This window comes from Heptranchias perlo, chromosome 24 (genome assembly GCF_035084215.1).
Source record: "Heptranchias perlo isolate sHepPer1 chromosome 24, sHepPer1.hap1, whole genome shotgun sequence".
In the NCBI taxonomy this organism is placed as follows: domain Eukaryota; kingdom Metazoa; phylum Chordata; class Chondrichthyes; order Hexanchiformes; family Hexanchidae; genus Heptranchias; species Heptranchias perlo.
The window spans coordinates 31,230,055-31,251,579 of record NC_090348.1 but is presented as its reverse complement, the minus strand read 5'-3'; the positions used below and the strand labels follow the sequence as shown (position 1 = coordinate 31,251,579).

The following is a 21,525-nucleotide window of genomic DNA, read 5'->3' as shown; positions in this document are numbered from 1 at the left end:
GTGTGGAGCCTCCTCCCACCCTTCATAGACCAGTTCAGCCGAATGGCTTGTTACTGTGCAGTAGACTCTATGTAACTATGTATGTTAAACATTTTATTTAGTGGCCATTTTAAGATATATCAAATTCAGTGACCTCCTTGTCTACAGAAATTCCTGTGTTTTGCAGAAAAATGTGCTTGTATAAAATGTGGACAGGAAAGTTTTTAGTTCGGATTTTAAAAAAAATTGGTGCCATCTTTATATGGAGGAAGTCTGATAAATGGATGGTTGCCAAGTCTTTGGAGGGTCAAGTGGTTGTGCTTGTACATTCATAGACTGGATTTGAACCTTTTGCTCCAGGCCCTTAGCCATGTGCTGATGAGCTACTCCATGAGGCCTACAATCTGGAGAGAGGCATGGGACAGGACGCCCCTTTACCTTTGTCCTGACCTTTGACCCATTGGCTGCCTATATTGGAGCTTGTGGTGGTGAAAGACCATAAATAGTCCTGTTAAAACAGTGGATTTTCTTGTATGAAGACAACACCCAGCCCATTGTGAAGGATCATGTGAAAGATAACTCCCAGTTTTTGGAAGAGTTGATTAATTTAGGAGTCTCAAAGTACACTCTTATTTGGGGCAAGTCTGAGCCTATTTCTATCTTTAATAACTGTTCCCCCAATCTTTATATTTGCTTTACATTTTAGATGGCCTGTAGGTGAGATGATCTGCTTGAGAACATCAGGTGGCAGCTATACCATCAAAATAAATTGTCCCTTTATTACAGCTAAATGAACAATTGAGAGAATGGGCTTTACTTTAGGGGGAGTGGTTGATATCTTTGAGATATCTGTAGCCTGGTGCTTTAATTTACTGATGACCCCAAGTCTGTTTCACAATTTAAGTACACTTTGACTTGTTTCCCAATGGGCATTGTTGAGCCTAGGATAGGTTTACAGTGATTCCCAGTGTGCGGGATATATTGGTCTTTCCAATTTATATGGATTACTTAATATGATTCTCTTTGAAGGTGGATATACCAAATTGAATCCTGGTCGAACAGGAGCTGGTCAGCCTCTTCCACTTAAACACCACTGAAAGAGCTAAATTGCTTCTTTGCCCAGTCCCATCCGAAATAGTATAATAGGGAGTAAGAAAATGTTAATGTGGGTAAATGGATGTGGCAATCATAACTAATCTAATGGATAACTTATTGAATTCCTAAATTTCTAACAGTAGCTATTTTTGGGACACTTGCACTTAATTTGTAGTCCTCCAAGGTCTGGCCAGCATTGACCATCCTTTTATAAAGAAATTATATATTGAACAAGTGGGAAAATATGCTAAGCACACAAGTGGCCTGTTCTAAAACAGTATTGGCAGAGGCTTTCCTGTTAGCTGAGGCACAGGATGGAACTGAATTGGGAAGAAAAAATAAGGACCATATACAATATTTGTGGAAATTCCCATAGCTGTCTTTCTCCTATAAATATCCATTGATTTTTCTCAAGTAATTATTGTTAAGAGGTATCCCATTTTTTCTACAGTTTGCCATTGAGGTTCTGGGTAAACATACTGAAAAACCCACATTTCATATTTGATGTGAAAGTTAATGAAGTAGTGGATGCGTCCTTATCTGTGATTGCACAAACCTTCATGGACGCTTGTACGAAGACCGAACACAAGTTGAGCAGAGTAAGTATCACAACTTCAAAAGCAAAAAATGACAATCTTAACAACTGAGAAACTTTGATACTAGCTTTTACTTCAGAGGTGCTGAGTAGTGTGAAGTATCCATTTTTTTTGATAGAATAATCATAATCCTAGAATACATAAAACTGCATCTCTAAATTTATTTGTACATCCATACTGATCTATGACTGTGGTAACAAATTTATTGCAGTTGTTCATATATATTTCTATTCCTTAGGACTCTCCAAGCAACAAGCTACTTTATGCAAGAGAAATTTCCACATACAAGAAAATGGTAGAAGAGTAAGTAGGGGGAAAAAAACACATAAATTTGACAAGTTTCAAGAAAATAAGTATAAGCTTCAAACAGTTTCTCTTTAAAGTTCAGTTCAGTCACTTTGGTAGCTACCATTCATTTACTGGACTGTCAACAAATAAATCTCTTCTGAAATTCTTCTTCTGATTTCTGTAGAATTTGAGACTTGGATTCAATTTCTTCATCTGTGAAGAGCTCTCTTTTACTTCACAAAGTTTACTTTCCCTAATGGGTTAGTTGAGATATTTGCCACTGGAATGTTATAACTTCCTAGCCAAGGAGCATACTTTGGATGCTGCAAGCCAACTAAGGAGAGAAAATATAGGGAAATCACAAAAATGTTCCAATGGCAAAGAATTTCAGGACATAAATATTACTTAAAAGTCCATTTCAATAGTAGTCCTGCATAACTCAAAAAAAAAAGCTTGGCTCCTGAAATTTCTATCATATTTGGGTAGAGCAAATGTAAAAACCCTCATGGCTACTTCCTTGTGATTATTTCCTATTACAATGCTGAAGTCATTTTTCCCTTTTTTTAAAAAAAAAGTCCATGCATTTTGTGAAGCCTGTGTACAGTTTTGTTATGCGGTGCTTAGAGGTGGATACATTAACTGTGCCAATAACCTCAATGTGTCAAGGGCATGGGGGGAACTATGCACTTTGGGGGTCAGGGAAATGTTACTGGCATCCCTTAGCATAGGCTGAGTCATGGAAGTTTCAAGGGTCCCTCTAGTGCAAGGGAGGATCTCGCATGGTCGAATTATTGCCCAATGTAGGATTTCATGATATGTAAGAGAATCCTTGATAGCTTGATAGCTGTTCCAAATTGACCCATTCTTACCTTGATGTGGGACAGTCCAGGTGTGTAGGTGGAAGGCTGATTTGGATTATACTATGAACCCTGTATTTATGTTTAGGTTGACAAGTTGTTCTGAAAATTTTTCCCCCTCTTTTTAACAGCTATTACAAGGGTATTCGTCAGATGGTGCAAGTCAGTGATCAAGATATGAACACACACTTAGCTGAGGTCTCAAGAGTAAGTTATATTTATTTTTGATCTATCTTGAGAGAAGTGTAATTCAAATATATTGCCCCAAACTCAGAATTGCTGAAAATATTAGGGGAGGTTTTCTTGGATCTGCGACCAGATGCACTGCATCACTTTGGTGAGTAAATGTAAAAAAAAAATCGGGGTTTCGGAGCACACGCCTGTAAAGAAACCTGCCCGATATTTTTGACAGTGCTCCTGGGTGCAGACCCTGAAAAGTCTCCCCTATTACCTCTCTCTTCAATGTTGGGACAGATTTCTATTTAATCATTCTATTTCTATTCTAATTTGAATAGATATTCAATAATCCATTTTTTTCTGTAGACTTAATAAATTCTGTTCACATAATTGGTGTTTTTCATACTGGATTAAATATTACACCTATTCAATATCAGCTAAAGTTCATGAAATGTGCCGCTTTCCAGAATAATTTTAATTCCAACCCAAAAAAATGAAGAGAATGGTGCATCCAATTGTTCTGTGATTCCTCAGATAAACAACAACTTATATTTATACAGCACTTCTAACGTAAGGAAGTCCCTACTTCACAGTGTAAAGAAAATGGACATTGAGTTGGAAAGGGGCGATTAGGTGGGTTGTCCAAAGGTTTGGTCAAAGAGATGGGTTTAAAGAGGTTTTTAAAGGCGGGGAGAATGGCAGAGAAGCTTAGGTAGGAACATCCAAAGAACAGGACTGAGTTAGCTGATCATTATGCTGCCAGTGGTGCAGTGAAAGGAGAGAGGGATGCACAGAAGGCTGGAGTCAGAAATGAAGCATTTAGGAAAGGATTTAGGAGTGGAGGAGATTGCAGAGAGCATGGGGCAAGGACATGAAGGGATTTAGAGGCAATACTAAGGATTTTAAATATGATACTTTGGTGGACCGGCAGCTAGTGCAGGTCAGTGAGGATGGGGGATGATGGGCAAGTGGGATTTAATGCAGCAGAGTTTTGGACAACAGGCAGAAAGTTGAAGTTGAGTTTGAAAGTGACAATTGCATGGATTAGGATTTCAGTGGCTGAGGGTTTGAGGTAGGGAGGAGGTCAGCAATATCTGAAGGTGTAAATAAGCCTACTTGGTGATTGCTAGCATGTTAAATTTAAACTCCAGTTCAGGGTCAAACAGGATATCAAGAGTACTGGGTCTGATTCAGCATGGGACAGTGGTGGGGAGATGGATGGATTTTGTGGCAAGGGAGCACAGTTTGTGGCAGGAGCTAAAGACAGTGGTTTTGGTCTTCCCAATGTTGAGCTGAAGGAAATTGTGACTCATCCAAAATGTGGCATCGGACAGGCAGTCTGACAGCACAGAGGCAGTTGCGGGATTCGAGAGAAATGGTGAAGGGGTAGAGCTAGATATTATTAGCTTAGTGTCCTGGCCAATATTTATCCCTCAACCAACATCCCTAAAACAAATTACCTGGTCATAATCACATTACTGTTTGTGGGACCTTGCTGTGCACAAATTGGCTGCTGCATTTCCTATATTACAACAGTGACTACACTTCAGAAGTACTTCATTGACTGTAAAGGGCTTTGAGATGCCCTGAGGTTGTGAAAGGCGCTATATAAATGAAAGTCTTTCTTTATATAAATGAAAGTGAAAACTGACTGCTTGCAGATGATGTTGCTACGGTCAACTTGTAGATATGGAGGTGGAGGAGGAGAAGCCAGAGTGCAGATCCTTGGGAACTGGAGGTGATAGGGAAGGGAAGAGAAGCCATTGCTGGTGATGCACTGGCTGAGTTTGAATTATAGATATCATCCAATCACAGTTTGCGTTGTGGGTCTTCAAAAATTATAAAAGGACAATGTTATCATTAGTGCTATAGCTTATATGTGTTTGTTTTGCTTGCTAATAGTTTTGTTATTTTCCAGGCTCATACAGACAAACTGAACACTATGGTAGCACTACACCAGTTATACCAATACACAAACAAATACTATGATGAGGTGAGTTTTTGTTTTAATAATGATAGTGTTCCAGTTACTGCACGTACTTGTTACCTATATCAGTTTGAGTTATTTTTAAACATTTGTCACCTGCCTTTTAGTTTAGTTTTGCTGGTAAGTGTAAAAACATAGTTTAACTGAATCAAAATTTACAGATTGTATTGTAAATATTTTGAATACAGAAAGATGACTGATATTTATTAAAACTTTGATATGAAAAGTTTCTTAAATGAACAGAATGCTATGAAAAACAAATGTAGTTTATGAGCAAAGAGATCTCTTGGAGAAAAAATAATCCATTATATGCAAACCAGTGTAAGGACATCTGTGATGCAATATATTATAGAAAGTGCTGTAGTTTCATTTCAGTATTAACATTAAAATGTTCCTTGGCTTTACAGATAATAAATGCCTTAGAAGAAGACCAAGCTGCACAAAAGATGCAGCTCTCTGTTCGACTGCAGCAAATAGCAGCTGCGCTTGAGAATAAAACAACGGACCTTTGACCTTTACATGGCCATTTTGCATAATGGAAGCTCAGATGTTAAATTTTATTACCTAGAAAAGAAAATAGTGGTTTTACTCTGCTGATTACTTTTGCAGCTCTTAATGGACTTCAAGCTTTGAATTAATTATTTTGTAAATTAACTAATATTCTATAATGTATTATAAACTTGGTCTATAAAAACCTGTGGAGAATTGTCAAGTAAAAATGTAAACAAACCTAGGAACTGAAATGAGACCATCTTGTACTGAACATGCTTTTTTATTTTAAAGAATATAAATTATCTGAGCCCTAAAAATGCTTTTATGATTTAGCCCACAATTACTCTAAACTCTATCTCAGTGGGTTGAGTCTTGTACAGTCTTGTTGCCTTCTAATGCTTCACTGTTAATAGCAACCTTTTTTCAAAGACATTTTGCAACCATTACTAACAGTACTGTCATTTATTATGATGCATTTTCTAGCTAATTGTTACATTGGAAATGGCGTGATTTTTATACTTATCAATTTATCGTATTCAAATTGACACTGAGACTGAGATAGAAACTGTGGAATGTTTATGAAAGCTGTTTGGAGTTGAAAAATTCATTTCTTAATTGTATGTAAAACAGACCAAGTAGAGAGTGCCTGTAAATTTGTTAAAATGACATTTTAGAGGGTTTTTTTTTACAAATAGAGCTAGTGACTATTGAAATGTCTTTGATATTTTTGATATAATTTGGGAGATGGTATGGCAAATAAATTCAGCTTTTTATTTATTTTCCTGTGAATTGATGAGGGGTTTTCTTTAAATATATTTTAAAAATCCTTCTATAACAGGGAAAATGGAAGTGTGCTGACTGAAGTTACCTGTGAGTGGTGGCAATCCAAGAGTTTATTCTGGCTGGACTTTACCTTCAAATTAGCCCCAATCTTAGATGAAAGGGCTGGGGTGAGTCCCAGTTAATGCAGATTAAGATCCTAGTTTGTGTATGTTAGAATACAGATATCGGGTCTAAATAAATTTACATGCCTGTCTGGCACCTATTTTGCACTTGAATCATATAAATTACTGATCATAGCTCAATGTAATTCAGATCCTTCAAAGGACTACTATGCATGACATATATACTTAAATCATTCTCCATTTCTTCTGTACAGTGCAGCCATAACCACAGGATTGAATGAGTGCAGTGTGACTCTACCATAATTCACTCAGCAATTCTGATGGTTTCCATACTCCTTCATTAACTACAGACTGCTGAGTTCATGTGCACCTCTGCCACTGCAACGTTTATATTAATTGCTGTCTACAGTGAAGAATAGAATATGCTCTTCAGAGCTGCAGCAAATGTTATAAGCCCAGATTATTTGACTATGCACAGTACATGCACATTGGCTTTCATTCCCAATATTAATTTGTATATCTTTTTTTCTTGTCTTTTTTTCAAATGGTTCAGTAACAGGAAGAACTATCATAGTCATGGTAGTTTATTTATCATGCTGGTTAGCTAATCACGATTGAGAAGGATGTTGATTATCATTCCAGAGATGATAGTAGCATGGTGCTAGACCAATTTTTCTGTGGGTCCTCTTTACTGTGCAACACAGCAGTCCAAATATGTATAATTATATGTTTGTGGGGTTCACGAGGCAGAGAGAGACTCTATGAAGTTTAATTGTTTTGTATCACAATATTTGCCGGTGCTGAGATCATGAGCTCATAGATTCACATTGAAAACATAATCAAACTAGGTTTTAGTCACAATTTCTCAAGTATTCTCCTACCTTCAGGTCACTTTCGTGTCCTGCTTCATTAGCCAGAACCAGATCTAGCACTGCATCTTGCAATGATTAAGGAAAAGATCCTGGATGCATTCCAGCAACTCTCTTATTCCACCTTAGGATAGTCTACCTTAGAATAGATAAAATGCCTCATAATTACAACTAGAGCTACTGAAACCTAGATTGTCTACAAAATCTCACTGTCCATTTCTTCCCACTGTTCAATATGATGTACTTTACAGTATAACAAATCTTATTTCTTAACTCAATGCACACACTGAGCATCACCATCAATAATAAACTTCCCTTTCTATGGCTAAAATTGCATCTTTAATAAAGCTAGTGTCCTGAGAGCAGAGGATTAAGTACATATTACTCAACCCTGTCCACTTTAGTTCCATACGGAAGCTGCTGCTGTTGCTGTTCTATTTGTTTACCAGTTGAGCTACTACCAATATATTTATCCAGCTCCTCCCCTGTCAACAGCTTGGAATCTCCTATCCCCAATGTGCTTATTTGTGGTCCCAGAAAACCTGCCAGCCTAGTTGTTGCCTCCTAATTGCAGCGCCTACTGAGGCAGACAAACCCGTTGGCTCCCAAGATGAAATTACACTGAAATATTAGAGCCTTTCTTGTAGGTTCTTTAACTGTTTGAATAGTATGCAACAATAATCATTGCTGGCTTTTATTCTTACTGTGACAGTTTGATTGCACCTTACTGCTGAAGTCATTTCACTTCTTGTATTGTTGGGCTGTCCAGGGGGTGGTTTGTCCTGCTCTTAATTATTCTGCACAGACTTCATTAGGATTTATTGCCTTGTTGGCTCCTTATGTCTTAAGAATGTGGAGCATATTTTTAGTTGCTTTATTTTCTTGGATAAATGGTGTGATCTGATTTTTTTTGTATGAGCTGGTGGACTTTAATACTTGACCCCATTATCTCTGGGTACTAGTGTGGAACATTTGCACTTTTTCTAAAGTATTAGTGTCCCTCTTTTTTTTCCCTTCTCCCCATCAGCTTCTGACTGAGTTGGGCTAAAGTCGTGTGGCTAAGAATACAACATGCAAGGGTTGTGTGTTCAAAAAGGACAGACTGTTTATGCTCCACACGAGCCTCCTCCCACCCATCATCTAACCCCACCAACATATCCTTCTATTCCTTTCTCCCTCAAGTGTTTACCTAGCTTCCCCTTAAATGCATCTATGCTAGTCACTTCAACTACTCCTTGTGGTAGTGAGTTCCACGCTCCAGGAAATCAGGAGAAACTTCTTTACCCAATCGGATTTATTAGTGACATCTTATATTTATGGCCCCTAGTTCTGGTCTCTCCCACAAGTAGAAACATCTTCTGTACGTCTACCCTTTCATAATCTTAAAGACCTCAATCAGGTCACCCCGCAGTAGCCCAGCCTACTCAATCTCTTCTGATAGGCATAACCTTTCAGTTCTGGTATCATCCTAGTAAATCTTTTTTGTACCTTCTCCAGTACCTCTATATCCTTTTTATAATATGGAGACCAGAACTGTTCACAATACTCCATGTAGTCTCACCAAGAATCTATACAAGTTTAACATAACTTCCCTGCTTTTCAATTCTATCCTTCCAGAAATGAACTCGTGCTTTGTTTGCTTTTTTTAAAATGGCCTTAGTAACCTGTGTCGCTACTTTGTGATTTGTGTATCTGTAGCCCCGGATCCCTCTGCTCCTCCACCCTATTTAGACTCTTATTTTCCAAGGAGTATTCTTCCTACCAAAATGTACCACCTCACACTTATCTATATTAAAATACATTTAGCAGTTACACACCCATTCAAGTTTGTTTTCCTGTATTTTGTCAGTCCTCAGTATTAACTATACCCCCAAATTTGGTGTCATCTGCAAATGTTGAAATTGTACTTCTGATTTCCAAGTCCAAATCATTTATGTAAATAGTGAACATATAGTCCCAGCACCAATCCTTGTGGAACACCACATCCCACCTTTAACTCCTGTTTTCTAGCCAGCTTGCTATCTATTCAGCTACTTGGCCCCTGACTCCACATACTCTGACCTTAGTCATGAGTCTACTATGTGGTAGCTTATCAAAGGCCTTTTGAAAATCCAAATATATTACATCTACTGCATGCTCTAGGATGGTAATTTTTACACCAGCCCACCCAGCAGGAAGCTGACATGCAATCAAATCAATGGTGTGTAAAATGGGCATCAGTTTCCTGCCAGGTAGGTTGTTAAAATTACCAATATTAGTAAGAGCCAAGACCACATTGGTGCATTCAGAATAGAGGAAGCTTTGCCATACATATGGCCCATTAGCTGTGTAATTTCTCACCTCAGTATTCTGTGTATCAGAAAACTCAGTGGTCTGGAAAGTGCTTTACTGTCCCAATATCTAGTTAATATGTAGTGAATCAGCAAACCACCTGCCCTATTAAAGCTTAATGGTTAATCACATCCTCACATGTACTACCACCTGAAATCTAGGAAGATCAACACTTCACTAACTCAGGCTAAAAATTGCCAAAAGTGGATAAGTGAACAGAAGCAATGAGACACCGTGTAGGCTTAAGTAACTTTCCTTGTGATAGTTTTTTTTTATCAGTTACACTAAACTGCAATGTTAGCTGGAACAGACTCACAGTCCCTGACTATTAACCATTGCATGGTAACCACAAGATATTTGAATTTTTCAAAAAAGTTTTTATTTTTGTCACATTATTCTGGGATACATGCATGGTCTAAAACTGATTTTGGAATAGTGTTCAGCATGTCATTCTATAGAACATGAATATACACAAGTATTCTCATTTCATAACAGCTACTTAAAAGGAATAATTTGCATTTTATTTTAAGTGCATACGGACTCTTCAGTACAATTGTTTTGAATTCAATGGGTCATACACTTAATGCAGAACAGTCTGAGTTGGCATTTCCAGTCATTGCTTAATTCACAGTTTGTGTTTATTTTTGTATCCTTATTCCATCTCCTCTCATCATCATCCTTCAGAACACGCAGTATTGAGCACCGTAGAGTCACATCAATGTTATGCTTCCTTTTTAAATACAACAATGATGTTCCAGCTAATCAAAGGTTCACTTATTTGCCTGTACTTGGCCAGTTTGTCCTTAGGTTCAACAAGATCGCAACATCTTGTGGGGCCAGTTTATAAACTCCAATTTCATTCAGAGCTGCTATAGCTGTGGGCTGTTCAGAGTGGGCGACTGCATCAATCATACTGCCAGAAGCAGTCTGTAGCACTTCTCGCAACAACAGTGCTGATCCTACATTTAGGTTCAGGATAACACAAGCTTCTTTTACTCTAGGGGGAAAAATAATGGCAGAGAATGTTTTATTTCATTCAGTATTCTTTACTATTATAATGAAAAATCTATGAAATAATTATAAACTGCATAAAAATTATCAATTCCAAAACTCTTACAGGTGACACAAGATTATCCAACTTCTATTTACATAACTACAAAACACACATTGAGAAAGAAACAGAAGAGATTTGTAGACAATAGTAATGGGGGACTTTTAACTATCTAGAGGATGACTAAGATAAAACTAATGATAGTGGTCAAAATGAGGAGTTCTTAGAATATGGAGGGTTTTTTTTATTGGGATGCTGGCAAGGCCAGCATTTATTGCCCATCCCTAATTGCCCTTGAGAAAGTGGTGGTGAGCCACCTTCTTGAACCACTGCAGTCCGTGTGGTGAAGGTTCTCCCACAGTGCTGTTAGGTAGGGCATTCCAGGGTTTTGACCCAGCGACGATGCAAGAACGGCGATATATTTCCAAGTCGGGATGGTGTGTGACTTGAAGGGGAACATGCAGGTGGTGCTGTTCCCATGTGCCTACTGCCCTTGTCCTTCTAGGTGGTAGAGGTCGCGGGTTTGGGAAGTGCTGTCGAAGAAGCCTTGGCGAGTTGCTGCAGTGCATCCTGTAGATGGGGCACGGTGCGCCGGTGATGAAATGAGTGAATGTTTAGGATAGTGGGGGTGCCAGTCAAGTGGGCTGCATTGTCCTGGATGTGTCGAACTTCTCAAATATGAAGTCCAAGAAAGAAGCATACAATAAAATTAAGGCTTATAACACAGAAGCAAACCATGATCTGTATCAAAAGCAGAGAAGTAAAAAGGAAGTTTAGAGAGCTATGTGTATGAGAAGGACTGGTTATCAACAGAAAAGTTAATAGTAAAGGTTTTTATAAGCACATCATAATTAAGATAGGGTGGGATCACTAAGCGGCGAAGATGGCAACCTGATAGTTGAGAATAAAATGACAGCAAAGTAAATTTTCTGCATGCATTCTTCATTTGAAGCATCTGAACATCTATACTAACAGACAGTTATTTTGTTTAAAATAGTTTCCTTAAAAAGTGTTAATAGAAGATCCTTGGTATGAATTTGCTGAATATGATGCACCCAGGAGAGAATGCTTAATTAGTATTTTGCCTCAGCAACTGCAAAGGTGAGTGAGAGAAGGACTCCAGGAGTATCAGATAAGAACGTGGGGAACAATGAACAGTAGTTATAAATATTATAAAGGAAATTTATTAAAAAGGTTAAGCCAAATGGTATTGAAGATAAGTTGGCAGTATAGAGTGATGGCTGAAGATAGAAAGCAGAGAGAGTAGGAGTGAATGAATATTCTCAGTTTAGCAAGATATCATTAGTAGCATGCCCTAGGAATCTATGTTGGGACTTCTCAATCTCCATATGCATAAATGATTTAGACATCGTGCAGAGATACGATCAACATTTGCCGACCAAATTAAGAAGAATACAGGATAGAACTGGAAGGACAAATACAAATAGATAGAATGAGCAGATATGTGACAAATACAGTTCAGTGGAGAAACAGAGATCTAGGGGTGGCAATTCACTAATCTTTAAGAACAGGATTGCAGGTGGAAAAAGTCACAAAATGAATAAATGGGATTCTACATTTAATATACAGGGGCATTATGTACAAAGTCAAGGAGATGATGAATCTGAATAAGACATTGAGATACAAGATAGTTGGAGTAATGTGCATAGTGTTAGGCATCACATTATAGAAAGATTACTGGAGCCATGGAAAAGATGCAATGTAGATTTACTGGGCTGATATCAGGAATGAGAGGATTTAATCAGAAACTTGAAAAACTAGGGCCATATTCACTGCAGCAAAGAAGGTTAAGGGGCGATCTAGCAGATGTGTTCAGAATTATAAAAGGGTTTGAGAGGGTAAGTAGTGAAAAATACTTCCATTGGTCAGTAAGTTTGTAATGAGGGGACATAAATTTAGGATCAGTAAGAGAAGCACAAAGGTGAAGTTTAGAGGATTTTTTTTTATACAATCTGGATACTGGAAAATGGAATACATTACCACGAGTAGCTATTGAATCAGATTCAACGTTTAAACGGGAGTTAGATGAACATTTAAAGAAGTGTATGGGGAAAGAACAAGATAGGTCTAGATAACTCCAGCTTGCAGTTGCACAGGCACTATAGGCTGAATTGGCTGTATTTCTGATTCGAAATGGCACCCATTGTCATGCTTTAATTACGATATGTCAACACATTCAATCTGGAAGTTATAAAACCATTTTGCCTTAATCTCAAAATAGAAGAATGTGAAGCTTTTTACATTTTTTAATAATACCATGTTAAATTAGCATTTGATCAACATCTTGCTCTTCCCCTCACCCAAATCGATGATCTATTTACACTTGTTTCTGCACTACAACAAAAAATTCATATCAAACATACAATACTATCAACTGAAGCTGCCAGGAAATATTAGGCTCAGACTCAGCATACTTACTGTTTGAAGTAGTTTTCTGGTCTTTTGCAATAGTGGGCAAACAGTGGGAAAAGATTCCGAGACATGTCAAACTGCAGCTGTGCTGATCCACCTTCATTGAAGTGATTTGCCAGTATAATCTGTGCAATTGAAGGAGAAAGCAAAACAATTTAGAAATTCAGTAGTATCCTGAAAGGCTGCTCCCTTCAGAGGCACTTGTATTTAAATCACAGAGTGGCAACGTATTATACAAATCTAAAACATTAACTCACCCCCATCCCACAAAACTCGGTGTAAACTCAATAGGCAATATCCTTATTTCTACAAAATTTATACATATTGTCTTCAATCACCTGGCAAATTACATCATAATTGTTAAGCAGGGACTGGGTGACATTGTTTTTGCGCTTAAGCGATAAACAAAGTCTCCTCTCTGATGGGTTTAGGAGTCCTATGTAAATGAGTTTGAGCACTCAACACAATTCCTAGTGTATACGTGGTCAAAATTCACCCACAAAACTACCCAAAATGTGCACAAATTACCAATTTCATCAAGAGGTCATGAAGATAGCTGTGTGTATTAGAAAGCATTTGGTGTACAAAGTGGAAACATTTATGCTGGTGCAATGCTGATAAGGCTCATTACCTGCAGAAGCACACAAATTCATGAAAAATGTATTGGTAACCAGGTCATGTGATACATCCACTATGAAACTCATGTCTATATAAAAATTAAATTTTGGCAAAGTTTTTCATTCAAGTTGTATTCTCACTAGAAATTGATGAAATATGGATTATATTATATGCTTATAGTTCTATATAATCCGCTTATGCTGTATCACTCCAAGTTACTAAGTTTTCCACACGAAGATTGAATCTAATTTAAGAAAAAACTAGCCAAATTATTTGATCTAGTAAATTGGAGGATTGGAACTGTATACAAAACTTATTTCACTTCCCTTTTAGAATAAGTAACAGAATTCTAGTACTCAAATACTATAATTAGCACATGTTCCTTTATTCCTGTGCATTTGAAAATGAAATCCCCATCTATGCCACATTCAAATTCTAGAAAGTAGTTTATTTTGGGAATTTTTTTATAGTCTTGCACAATTCATATACTTGTTATTCTGATGGGGGAATGGGCTAAAAAGTGGCAGATGGAATTCAATGTCAGTAACAGTGACCTGATACATTTTGGGAAAAAAAATAACAGCAATAATTATACTCTGAATGGAAGTGCTGTGGAAAAGCAAAGGGATTTTCAGATTCACAGGACCTCAGGTTGATAAAGCTGTAGAAAAGGCTAATGGATTTATATGTTTTATCACAAGAGGTATAGAATATAAAAGCCAAGAGATAAGGATGACCCTATATAAAGCTTTAATAAGACCTCACAGTACAATGTGCAGTATTGGGCTCCACACTGTAGGAAAAATATTGAGGCTTTAGAGAGGGTACAGCACAGATTCACTAGGATGCTGCTTGGTATTAGGAAATACAAATACAATGAAAAACTTGAAAAATTGGGTTCTTTTTTGTTAGAACAATGCAGATTATGGGCGATATGATAGTGTTTTAAATTATTAAAGGATAGGGCAGGGTAGATAGAAGCAGGCTGTTTTCATTAGTTGAGGGGACCAGACGAGGGTTCATAGGTACAAGATTAAGTGCAAGACATTTAGAAAAGAGAGCAAGAGAAACTTCTTTACACAGTTGTGAGGCTGTGGAATTCACTTCCAGGGTTAGTGGTTGAGGCAGAAACTATGTCAACATTCAAGATTGGATAGGTAGATGAAGGAAAAGGGTTGGAGGTAAATGGGAACAGGGTAATTAGGACTATTTGCTCATGTGGAGGGTAAACGCCAACACAAGCTGTTTGGGCCAAATGATCTGTTTCCATGTTGTAACTTCTATGTATTTCTAAGTATTTTGGATCTTGTATGTGCACCTGTGGCTTGATCACTTTATATACTGATTCAAAATCAACAAGGGAATGCATACACACCTACCTATTATGAAATTCAAAAGTTTAAATATTCTTTGATTGGAATCATTGTTTCCTGTAATACAGGCCGTATTTTACTGGTTCCAAAATAGTCAATGAAAAATTTACAAAGCAGTTAACTTTTTTTGAAATCCCAAATCACAGACTAAATTTTCTTTTGTTAATCACTTACAAGATGGTTAAACTATAAGGCACAACAGCTAAAACTTTTAAACAAATTTAAACAACAAAGTACAGTCGGACTACAAGTTTTGTTTGTTTATAAAAATCAAAATTTTCATTTGTTGATTTCTTACATCCTGGTAGATGAACAAGTCCAGCTTCTCAGCAAGCATTTGCCAAAAAGATTTAAAAAGTGAGTGACAGAGTTCCTGTTCCAACTGCAGCAATAGGTCTCGAAGAGTCAGTAACATTGGACAAGCTGAACTGGACAAACACATCACTGCCTGGTCTGACTGAGATGGCAAAAACAACCACCTATAAAATAAATAACCCACATTAGTGAGTGACTCTGTAGTGCTAGTACTATTACATACACACATTATCAATTCCTAAAGTTATGGAATGTACAGAGATTAAAACCTTGACCTGATGAGTAGCACAGTTACTGTATGCAAAATGACAGTGATGCCATCCATCTTCAACCGAACAAACACCAGCATGTGCTTGTATGTGATTTTATTTTCAATAAACCAAGTGGTGTTGGCAGTACAACCTGACCATCTCTGGGATCAACGAGTTATTGCAGCCACGACAGGAGTAGCTTATGATATATCATGTAGCATAATCTGAGTTGCAAAAAATCTATTTGTCGGAGACTGGACCTTGAAGAATGAAGTCATATACAAAGTTTCAGAAAACTGCCATATAATTATCTGCTATTGTAGAAGATTCCATATTGAAAGTTGACATGCACCAAGAATATAAACTTATAATTAAATGTTGCTGCTCTAAAAAATAGCATCAGATACAACATTCTTTTCATAATGTGAGGCTTTCCCCATTTATGATGGTTTTGGGGTGGGGCAGAAGAGATAGAGACAGACAGACAGAGAGAAAAAGGTTTTAGCAATATCTCAGTCAAGACATAAAATCCCCAGTATAAACTCAATGTACTGTACAAATAGACAGTACACAATAGGTATCTGCGGAACACTTAATTAACCCAGAAGTATGGGAGATTACCAATCAAAATATCTTCCTCATTTCTTTAGAAGGATATTCCAGGACTCATGTCAATTAATGTTATTTGCTGGAAAAACTACTCACATTTTTAGAAAAATTATGCCTACCGATGATCCAGCTTGGGAGTATTAAACCTCCTGTAGTACTTAATGTTCTGACAAACCAGATCAAGTGTGACAAGGTGTAACCTTGCAATAAACTGCTTTTTGCCCAGATTTTAAATATGATCCAACACTGGATCCTTATAATCAAATATTCATTCCCTTTAGTAGAGCCCTTGGTGGATCTGGCTCAGCATTTAATAGTGTACAGGAAAGCAATTATTCATTGAACCTTGAAGCTTTGATTAGAATTGTTAATAATGGCCCCAGTTACCATTACATGACTGCTTTGTAATCTTTGGAGAATTTGTTAAATGACATGGCAATGTTAAAGTTTAAGAAATTTATCAAAGCTAATCCCTATGCAGTTCAATCGAGCAACATTCAGTTACACCCTTCTTATTTTAAACACTGCATACATTTGTTACTTTTAAAGCTCTCAGCGCCAGCCCTGTTGCTGTTAATAAAATTTGTTAAAGTCCATACAGAGTTTAAGAATAAACTTCAGTAAGTGAACCATATTGCTGCAATTGATGAAATTGATCAATTCAGATCCTATACGTCCTGTCACACTAAACTTGAAACACTGTTGTGAAATAAATTTAATGTGTTGAGTTTCACCAATGGTTCAGTGGGTGAGTGGATATCACTGTGTGGCCCTGAGACATGCAGGCCAGGAAGATCCCAAGTTCATTTCTGGTCTGGATTGAGCTAGTTGACTTCAGCAGGGACTCCCAAACACTATGCAGAGACCCCAAGTGGAAAGTGCACGTATGGATGTCGGGCAAGGACAAAATCAGACTTAACTGTGACATTCACTATCTCGGTTCATTCAGGAGACAGCGCAGCATGGGTGAAGTTCCAGAAAGCTGCCAGTACCCCAGCAAGACATTGTCTTCATGAGCAAAGGGGAAAAACTGGAGTGGGGGGGGGGGGGCAGAACTCAACCTATAAAATTTGAGCATGGATACTGACGCTCCCGAGTATACTAAGTCTGCTGTACCTCTGCAGAATTTTTGAAATATGTCAAATCCTTCTTGGTTATTCATAACTAAATAGTGTTTCTTTGTTTCCTTTAATGACCATTATAGTATAATGGATGGATTTCACAAATTTTAAAGCATCAGCAAAACCATGATTTTTAACTATTTCTCTCAATGATGGTAGAGAAGCCATCAATTTCCTTTGTCTATTATACATTCTCTCCCCTGCTCCATTGATAACAGAGTTTAATAGTAATCAATTTACTAATATTCAATGCCAATTCTAAAGTCTTGAAATCTTAATGGGTTAAACGACATCCATTACTCCAGTTATGCATGACAATGCAATATAGTAGCTGCTCAAACGTCCACAATATTCACCTTTCCTTTTTGTAAGGTTTTGCTTTGTCCTTCACTTCTCTGAAGACATGCTCTACTTGTCGTGTCAACATGTCATATCGGAGACGCTCTAGCAAGTCAATCATATTATCAAAGACAGAGCTCTCAAGAGACGCCAGCTGGCCGAGCTGCAATTCAGTGATAGTGCTGCTCTCTCCACAAACCTCAAGTGCTGCTTGCTGAAGCTGCAGGAAGAACTACACAAAAGGGAAATAAATTTCTATCCTTGGAGAATAGTTCTTTGACCTAATTTCATAAACATGCACCTTATACCCCTTAATTACAAAAATGTCAGATGCACACACCTAATATTTAATATAATTCACTGCTTCTCTGCCACCATATTGCATTTAATTATTTTCCCTACGGTTAATTCACAAGATTAATTTTATTATTAAACAAACTGAGTTTCAAAACATCCCTTGGCTTAGCAATTTAAAAAGAAAGGCTGTAAGGTTTCTCTAAACTGCACCAGCAACTTCTCTTTTAATTGTTTTCACTGATTAACAAATATATTTTAAATATTGTACTAGTAAAACTTAGTGTATAATCTAGGCTGACACTCCAATGTGAGAGTTTTGCATTTTAAAGGGGCTATCCTTCAAATGACTTAAATCGAGACCCTGCCTGCCTGCTTTGATAGTTAAAGATCCCGGGTCAACCCTCATCAACAATCACCACCAAAAACAGATTAACTGGTCATTCATCTGCTATTTATAGAATCATGCTGTGTGCAAAATGACTGCCACATTAGTAGTTCAAAGTAATTAATTGCCTACAAAGCGCTTTGAAATGTTTCTGAGAGATGTGATTGGGCGCTATATAAATGGCAGCCTTTCTTCCTTTTGCTTCATGACATAATACTAAGTCAACCTACTCTAGTCTACATTACTCTATTACCAGAGATACTTAAAGCATATATAGTTATTTTGAAACAAATGTATTCATTCTTGCCATCAAACCCAAATTTTCCTCTACTATACTATAGCAGAGGTATGAATGTTCTTACCACATTGTCTGCCCAATCTGCTAACACCGCTGCTATATAGTTGACAGCATTCAGAATGGCACAGTAACGGGATCCTAGAGGGGAACGGGTCTCCTCCTTCATCACTTGAGTCAGTCGAATCCTGAAATCATCAATCAGCTCTTTCTGTAGTTCCAAAAACTGCAATTTTCGGGCAGCTGTAGGGAGGCCCTTGTATCGGTCTGTAAAGATAAACATGAAAACCTAGCTATATAGCTGTTCAGAAATATAAAATTGAAGAAATGGAAACGCAAACATTACATACATAAAGAAATCTCTGCAATTTAGCCCCTTTGCATTTAATGAACTCTCAAAATTTCCTGATTTTTAAAAATCTAACACTAATACTAGTTAAGAGCATCTCAGTTTTTCTAGGGCTGCCTTGATGTTGTGGGCAATTACTCTCGCCTCTCCTCTGGCATTTAGCTCTTGTGTCCAAATTAAAAGAAAAACAATTTACCCCAAAAAAATACTAGCACAAATTTCAACCCAGTAATGATTCCTAATGGCAATGTTGGCTTTTGCAGACTAGGTAAGATATGTAAGGCACTCCATCCTTTTAAATACTCACTTCCTTGAAAATCATCTTTCCGTATTGTTTATTAAAAAAAAATCGAATCCTAATATTTAAGTGTATTTAAAAATAAAATGTTAATTTGTAACAATTTCTAAAGTAAAGTGATGGGAATAACTTACTTGACCTTATCCTCACCAACCTACCTATTGCAGACACATCTGTCCACAACAGCACTGATAGGTGCACAGCACTTGTGAAGACAAAGTCTCGCCTTCACAGTGAGGACAGCCTCCATTGTGTAGTACAGCACTACCACCATGCTAAGTGGGACAGATTTAGCAACCCAAAATTGGGAAAATATATGAGGCATTGTGGGCCATCAAAGGCAGCAGAATTGCATACCATTACAATCTTTAACCTCATGGTCCACTACATCTCTCACACCTCCATCACCATCAAGCCAGTAGGTCAACCCTGGTTCAATGGGGGGTGCAGAAAGGCATGCCAGGAGTTGCACCAAGCATACCTTAGAATATGGCAAAAACCTAATGAAGCTACAACAGGGCTACCTGTATGTTAAAGACCAAAGGCAGCATGCTATAGACAAAGCTAAAAGGCTCCACATCCAACAGATCAGAACAAAGCTCTGTAGTCCTACCACATCCAGTAGTGAATGGTGGTGGACAAAGGCAACTAACAGGAGGAAGGCTGCAGGCCCTGACAACATCCTGGTTGCAGCACTTAAGCCATGAGTAACAAAACTAGCCAACCTACTCCAGTGTAACTATGACTCTGGAATCTACTTGATAACATAACGTAACACCCCTATTCAAGAAGGGAGTGAGACAGAAAGCAGGTAACTAACTATAGACCAGTTAGCCTAACATCTGTCACTGGGAAAATGCTAGAATCCATTATTAAGGAAGTAGTAGCAGGACATTTGGAGAATCATAATATAATCAAGGAGAGTCAACATGGTTTTATGAAGGGAAAATCGTGTCTGACAAATTTATTAGAGTTCTTCGAGGAAGTAAAGGGCAGGGTGGATAAAGGGGAACCAATGGATGCAGTATATTTGGATTTCCAAAAGGCATTCGATAAGGTGCCACATAAAAGATTACTGCACAAGATAAGAGCTCAAGGTGTTGGAGGTAATGTACTGGCATGGACAGAGGATTGGCTAACTAACAGAAAACAAAGAGTCGGGATAAAGGGGTCATTTTCAAAATGGCAATCTGTAACTAGTGGGGTGCCGCAGGGATCAGTGCTGGGGCCTCAACTATTTACAATATATATCAATGACTTGGATGAAGGAACAGAGTGTTTTGTGGCCAAATTTGCTGATGATACAAAGGCAGGTGGAAAAGCAAGTTGCGATGAGGACACAAAGGGCTCGATATTAGCAGGGCGGCGGGTTCTCAGTGGGGGATCGAATGGGCGCGTGGGTAATGCGCCTGGTGAAATCAGTGTGCTCCGCACGCAATTACAGGCTAATTGGAGCCACTTACCTTTGCTTCCGGGTTTCCCGCTGGTAAGCTGCGCGGCGGGCAGTCTGCGCATGCGCAGTAAGGTCTGTCAGCTGGAGGAGCCCTATTTAAAGGAGCAGTCCACCAATGCTCCTCCTGCAGCAAACAACTAATGCTAAACCATGGAGCACACCAGAGGGAAGGCTGCCCCAAGATTTTCAGACTCCTCACTCCAGCTGCTGCTGGATGGGGTGAGGAGGAGGAGGGAAATATTTTTCCCGTCTGATGGGAGGAAGTGCCCTCCCTCCACCACGAAGAAGGCCTGGCTGGAGGTGGCCGAGGAGGTCACCAGCTGCGGTAATGTGCTACGAACCTGGGTCCAGTGCAGGAAGAGATTTACTGACCTAACCAGGTTAGGCAAAGTGAGTGTACTTACGCATTCTTCAACACACCGTCTTCCACATCACCTTTACCACCACACAACCCCTTCTGCACTGCCAACACAACGCTCTCGCATCACTCCTCACATCCATTCAACTATCATTCTCACCTTGCCTGCAGGTACTCACCGCCCGTTCCCATTCGAACACTACCACGCAACCCAATCCTCATACAATATCATGGCTATGTTGCACATGCACCTTCCCATGCATCTCCCTCACGCTCAACCCCACCCACACCAATGCATGCAGCGGCTCACCATGCAACCATCACTCAATCACGCCTCTGTGTTTTGCCTTGATAGGAGGAGAGATGCCAGAACGCCCGGGAGAGAGCACGGACCAGGGGGGGCC

The 21,525-nt window shown here is 38.4% G+C and overlaps 2 protein-coding genes across 5 annotated transcripts in view; one reads left to right on the top strand and one right to left on the bottom strand.

Moving 5' to 3' along the window:
* Window positions 1–6,248, top strand: part of LOC137341668 (plexin-B2-like) — a 241,438-nt gene extending 235,190 nt beyond the window's left edge. For all 4 annotated transcript variants that reach the window (XM_068005021.1, XM_068005020.1, XM_068005019.1 and 1 more), the window contains 5 exons: window positions 1,526–1,673; window positions 1,909–1,973; window positions 2,947–3,022; window positions 4,911–4,985; window positions 5,387–6,248. In XM_068005021.1, coding sequence (XP_067861122.1) covers window positions 1,526–1,673; window positions 1,909–1,973; window positions 2,947–3,022; window positions 4,911–4,985; window positions 5,387–5,491 — 469 coding nt within the window. In that variant the 3' untranslated portion in view covers window positions 5,492–6,248. The remainder of the gene's footprint in view (window positions 1–1,525; window positions 1,674–1,908; window positions 1,974–2,946; window positions 3,023–4,910; window positions 4,986–5,386) is intronic.
* A 3,694-nt stretch (window positions 6,249–9,942) lies between these two features.
* Window positions 9,943–21,525, bottom strand: part of rint1 (RAD50 interactor 1) — a 34,103-nt gene continuing 22,520 nt past the window's right edge. The window contains exons 9-13 of the mRNA XM_068005018.1: window positions 18,731–18,930; window positions 17,704–17,918; window positions 15,350–15,530; window positions 13,067–13,185; window positions 9,943–10,573 (exon numbers count right to left, since the gene is read on the bottom strand). Coding sequence (XP_067861119.1) covers window positions 10,351–10,573; window positions 13,067–13,185; window positions 15,350–15,530; window positions 17,704–17,918; window positions 18,731–18,930 — 938 coding nt within the window. The 3' untranslated portion in view covers window positions 9,943–10,350. The remainder of the gene's footprint in view (window positions 10,574–13,066; window positions 13,186–15,349; window positions 15,531–17,703; window positions 17,919–18,730; window positions 18,931–21,525) is intronic.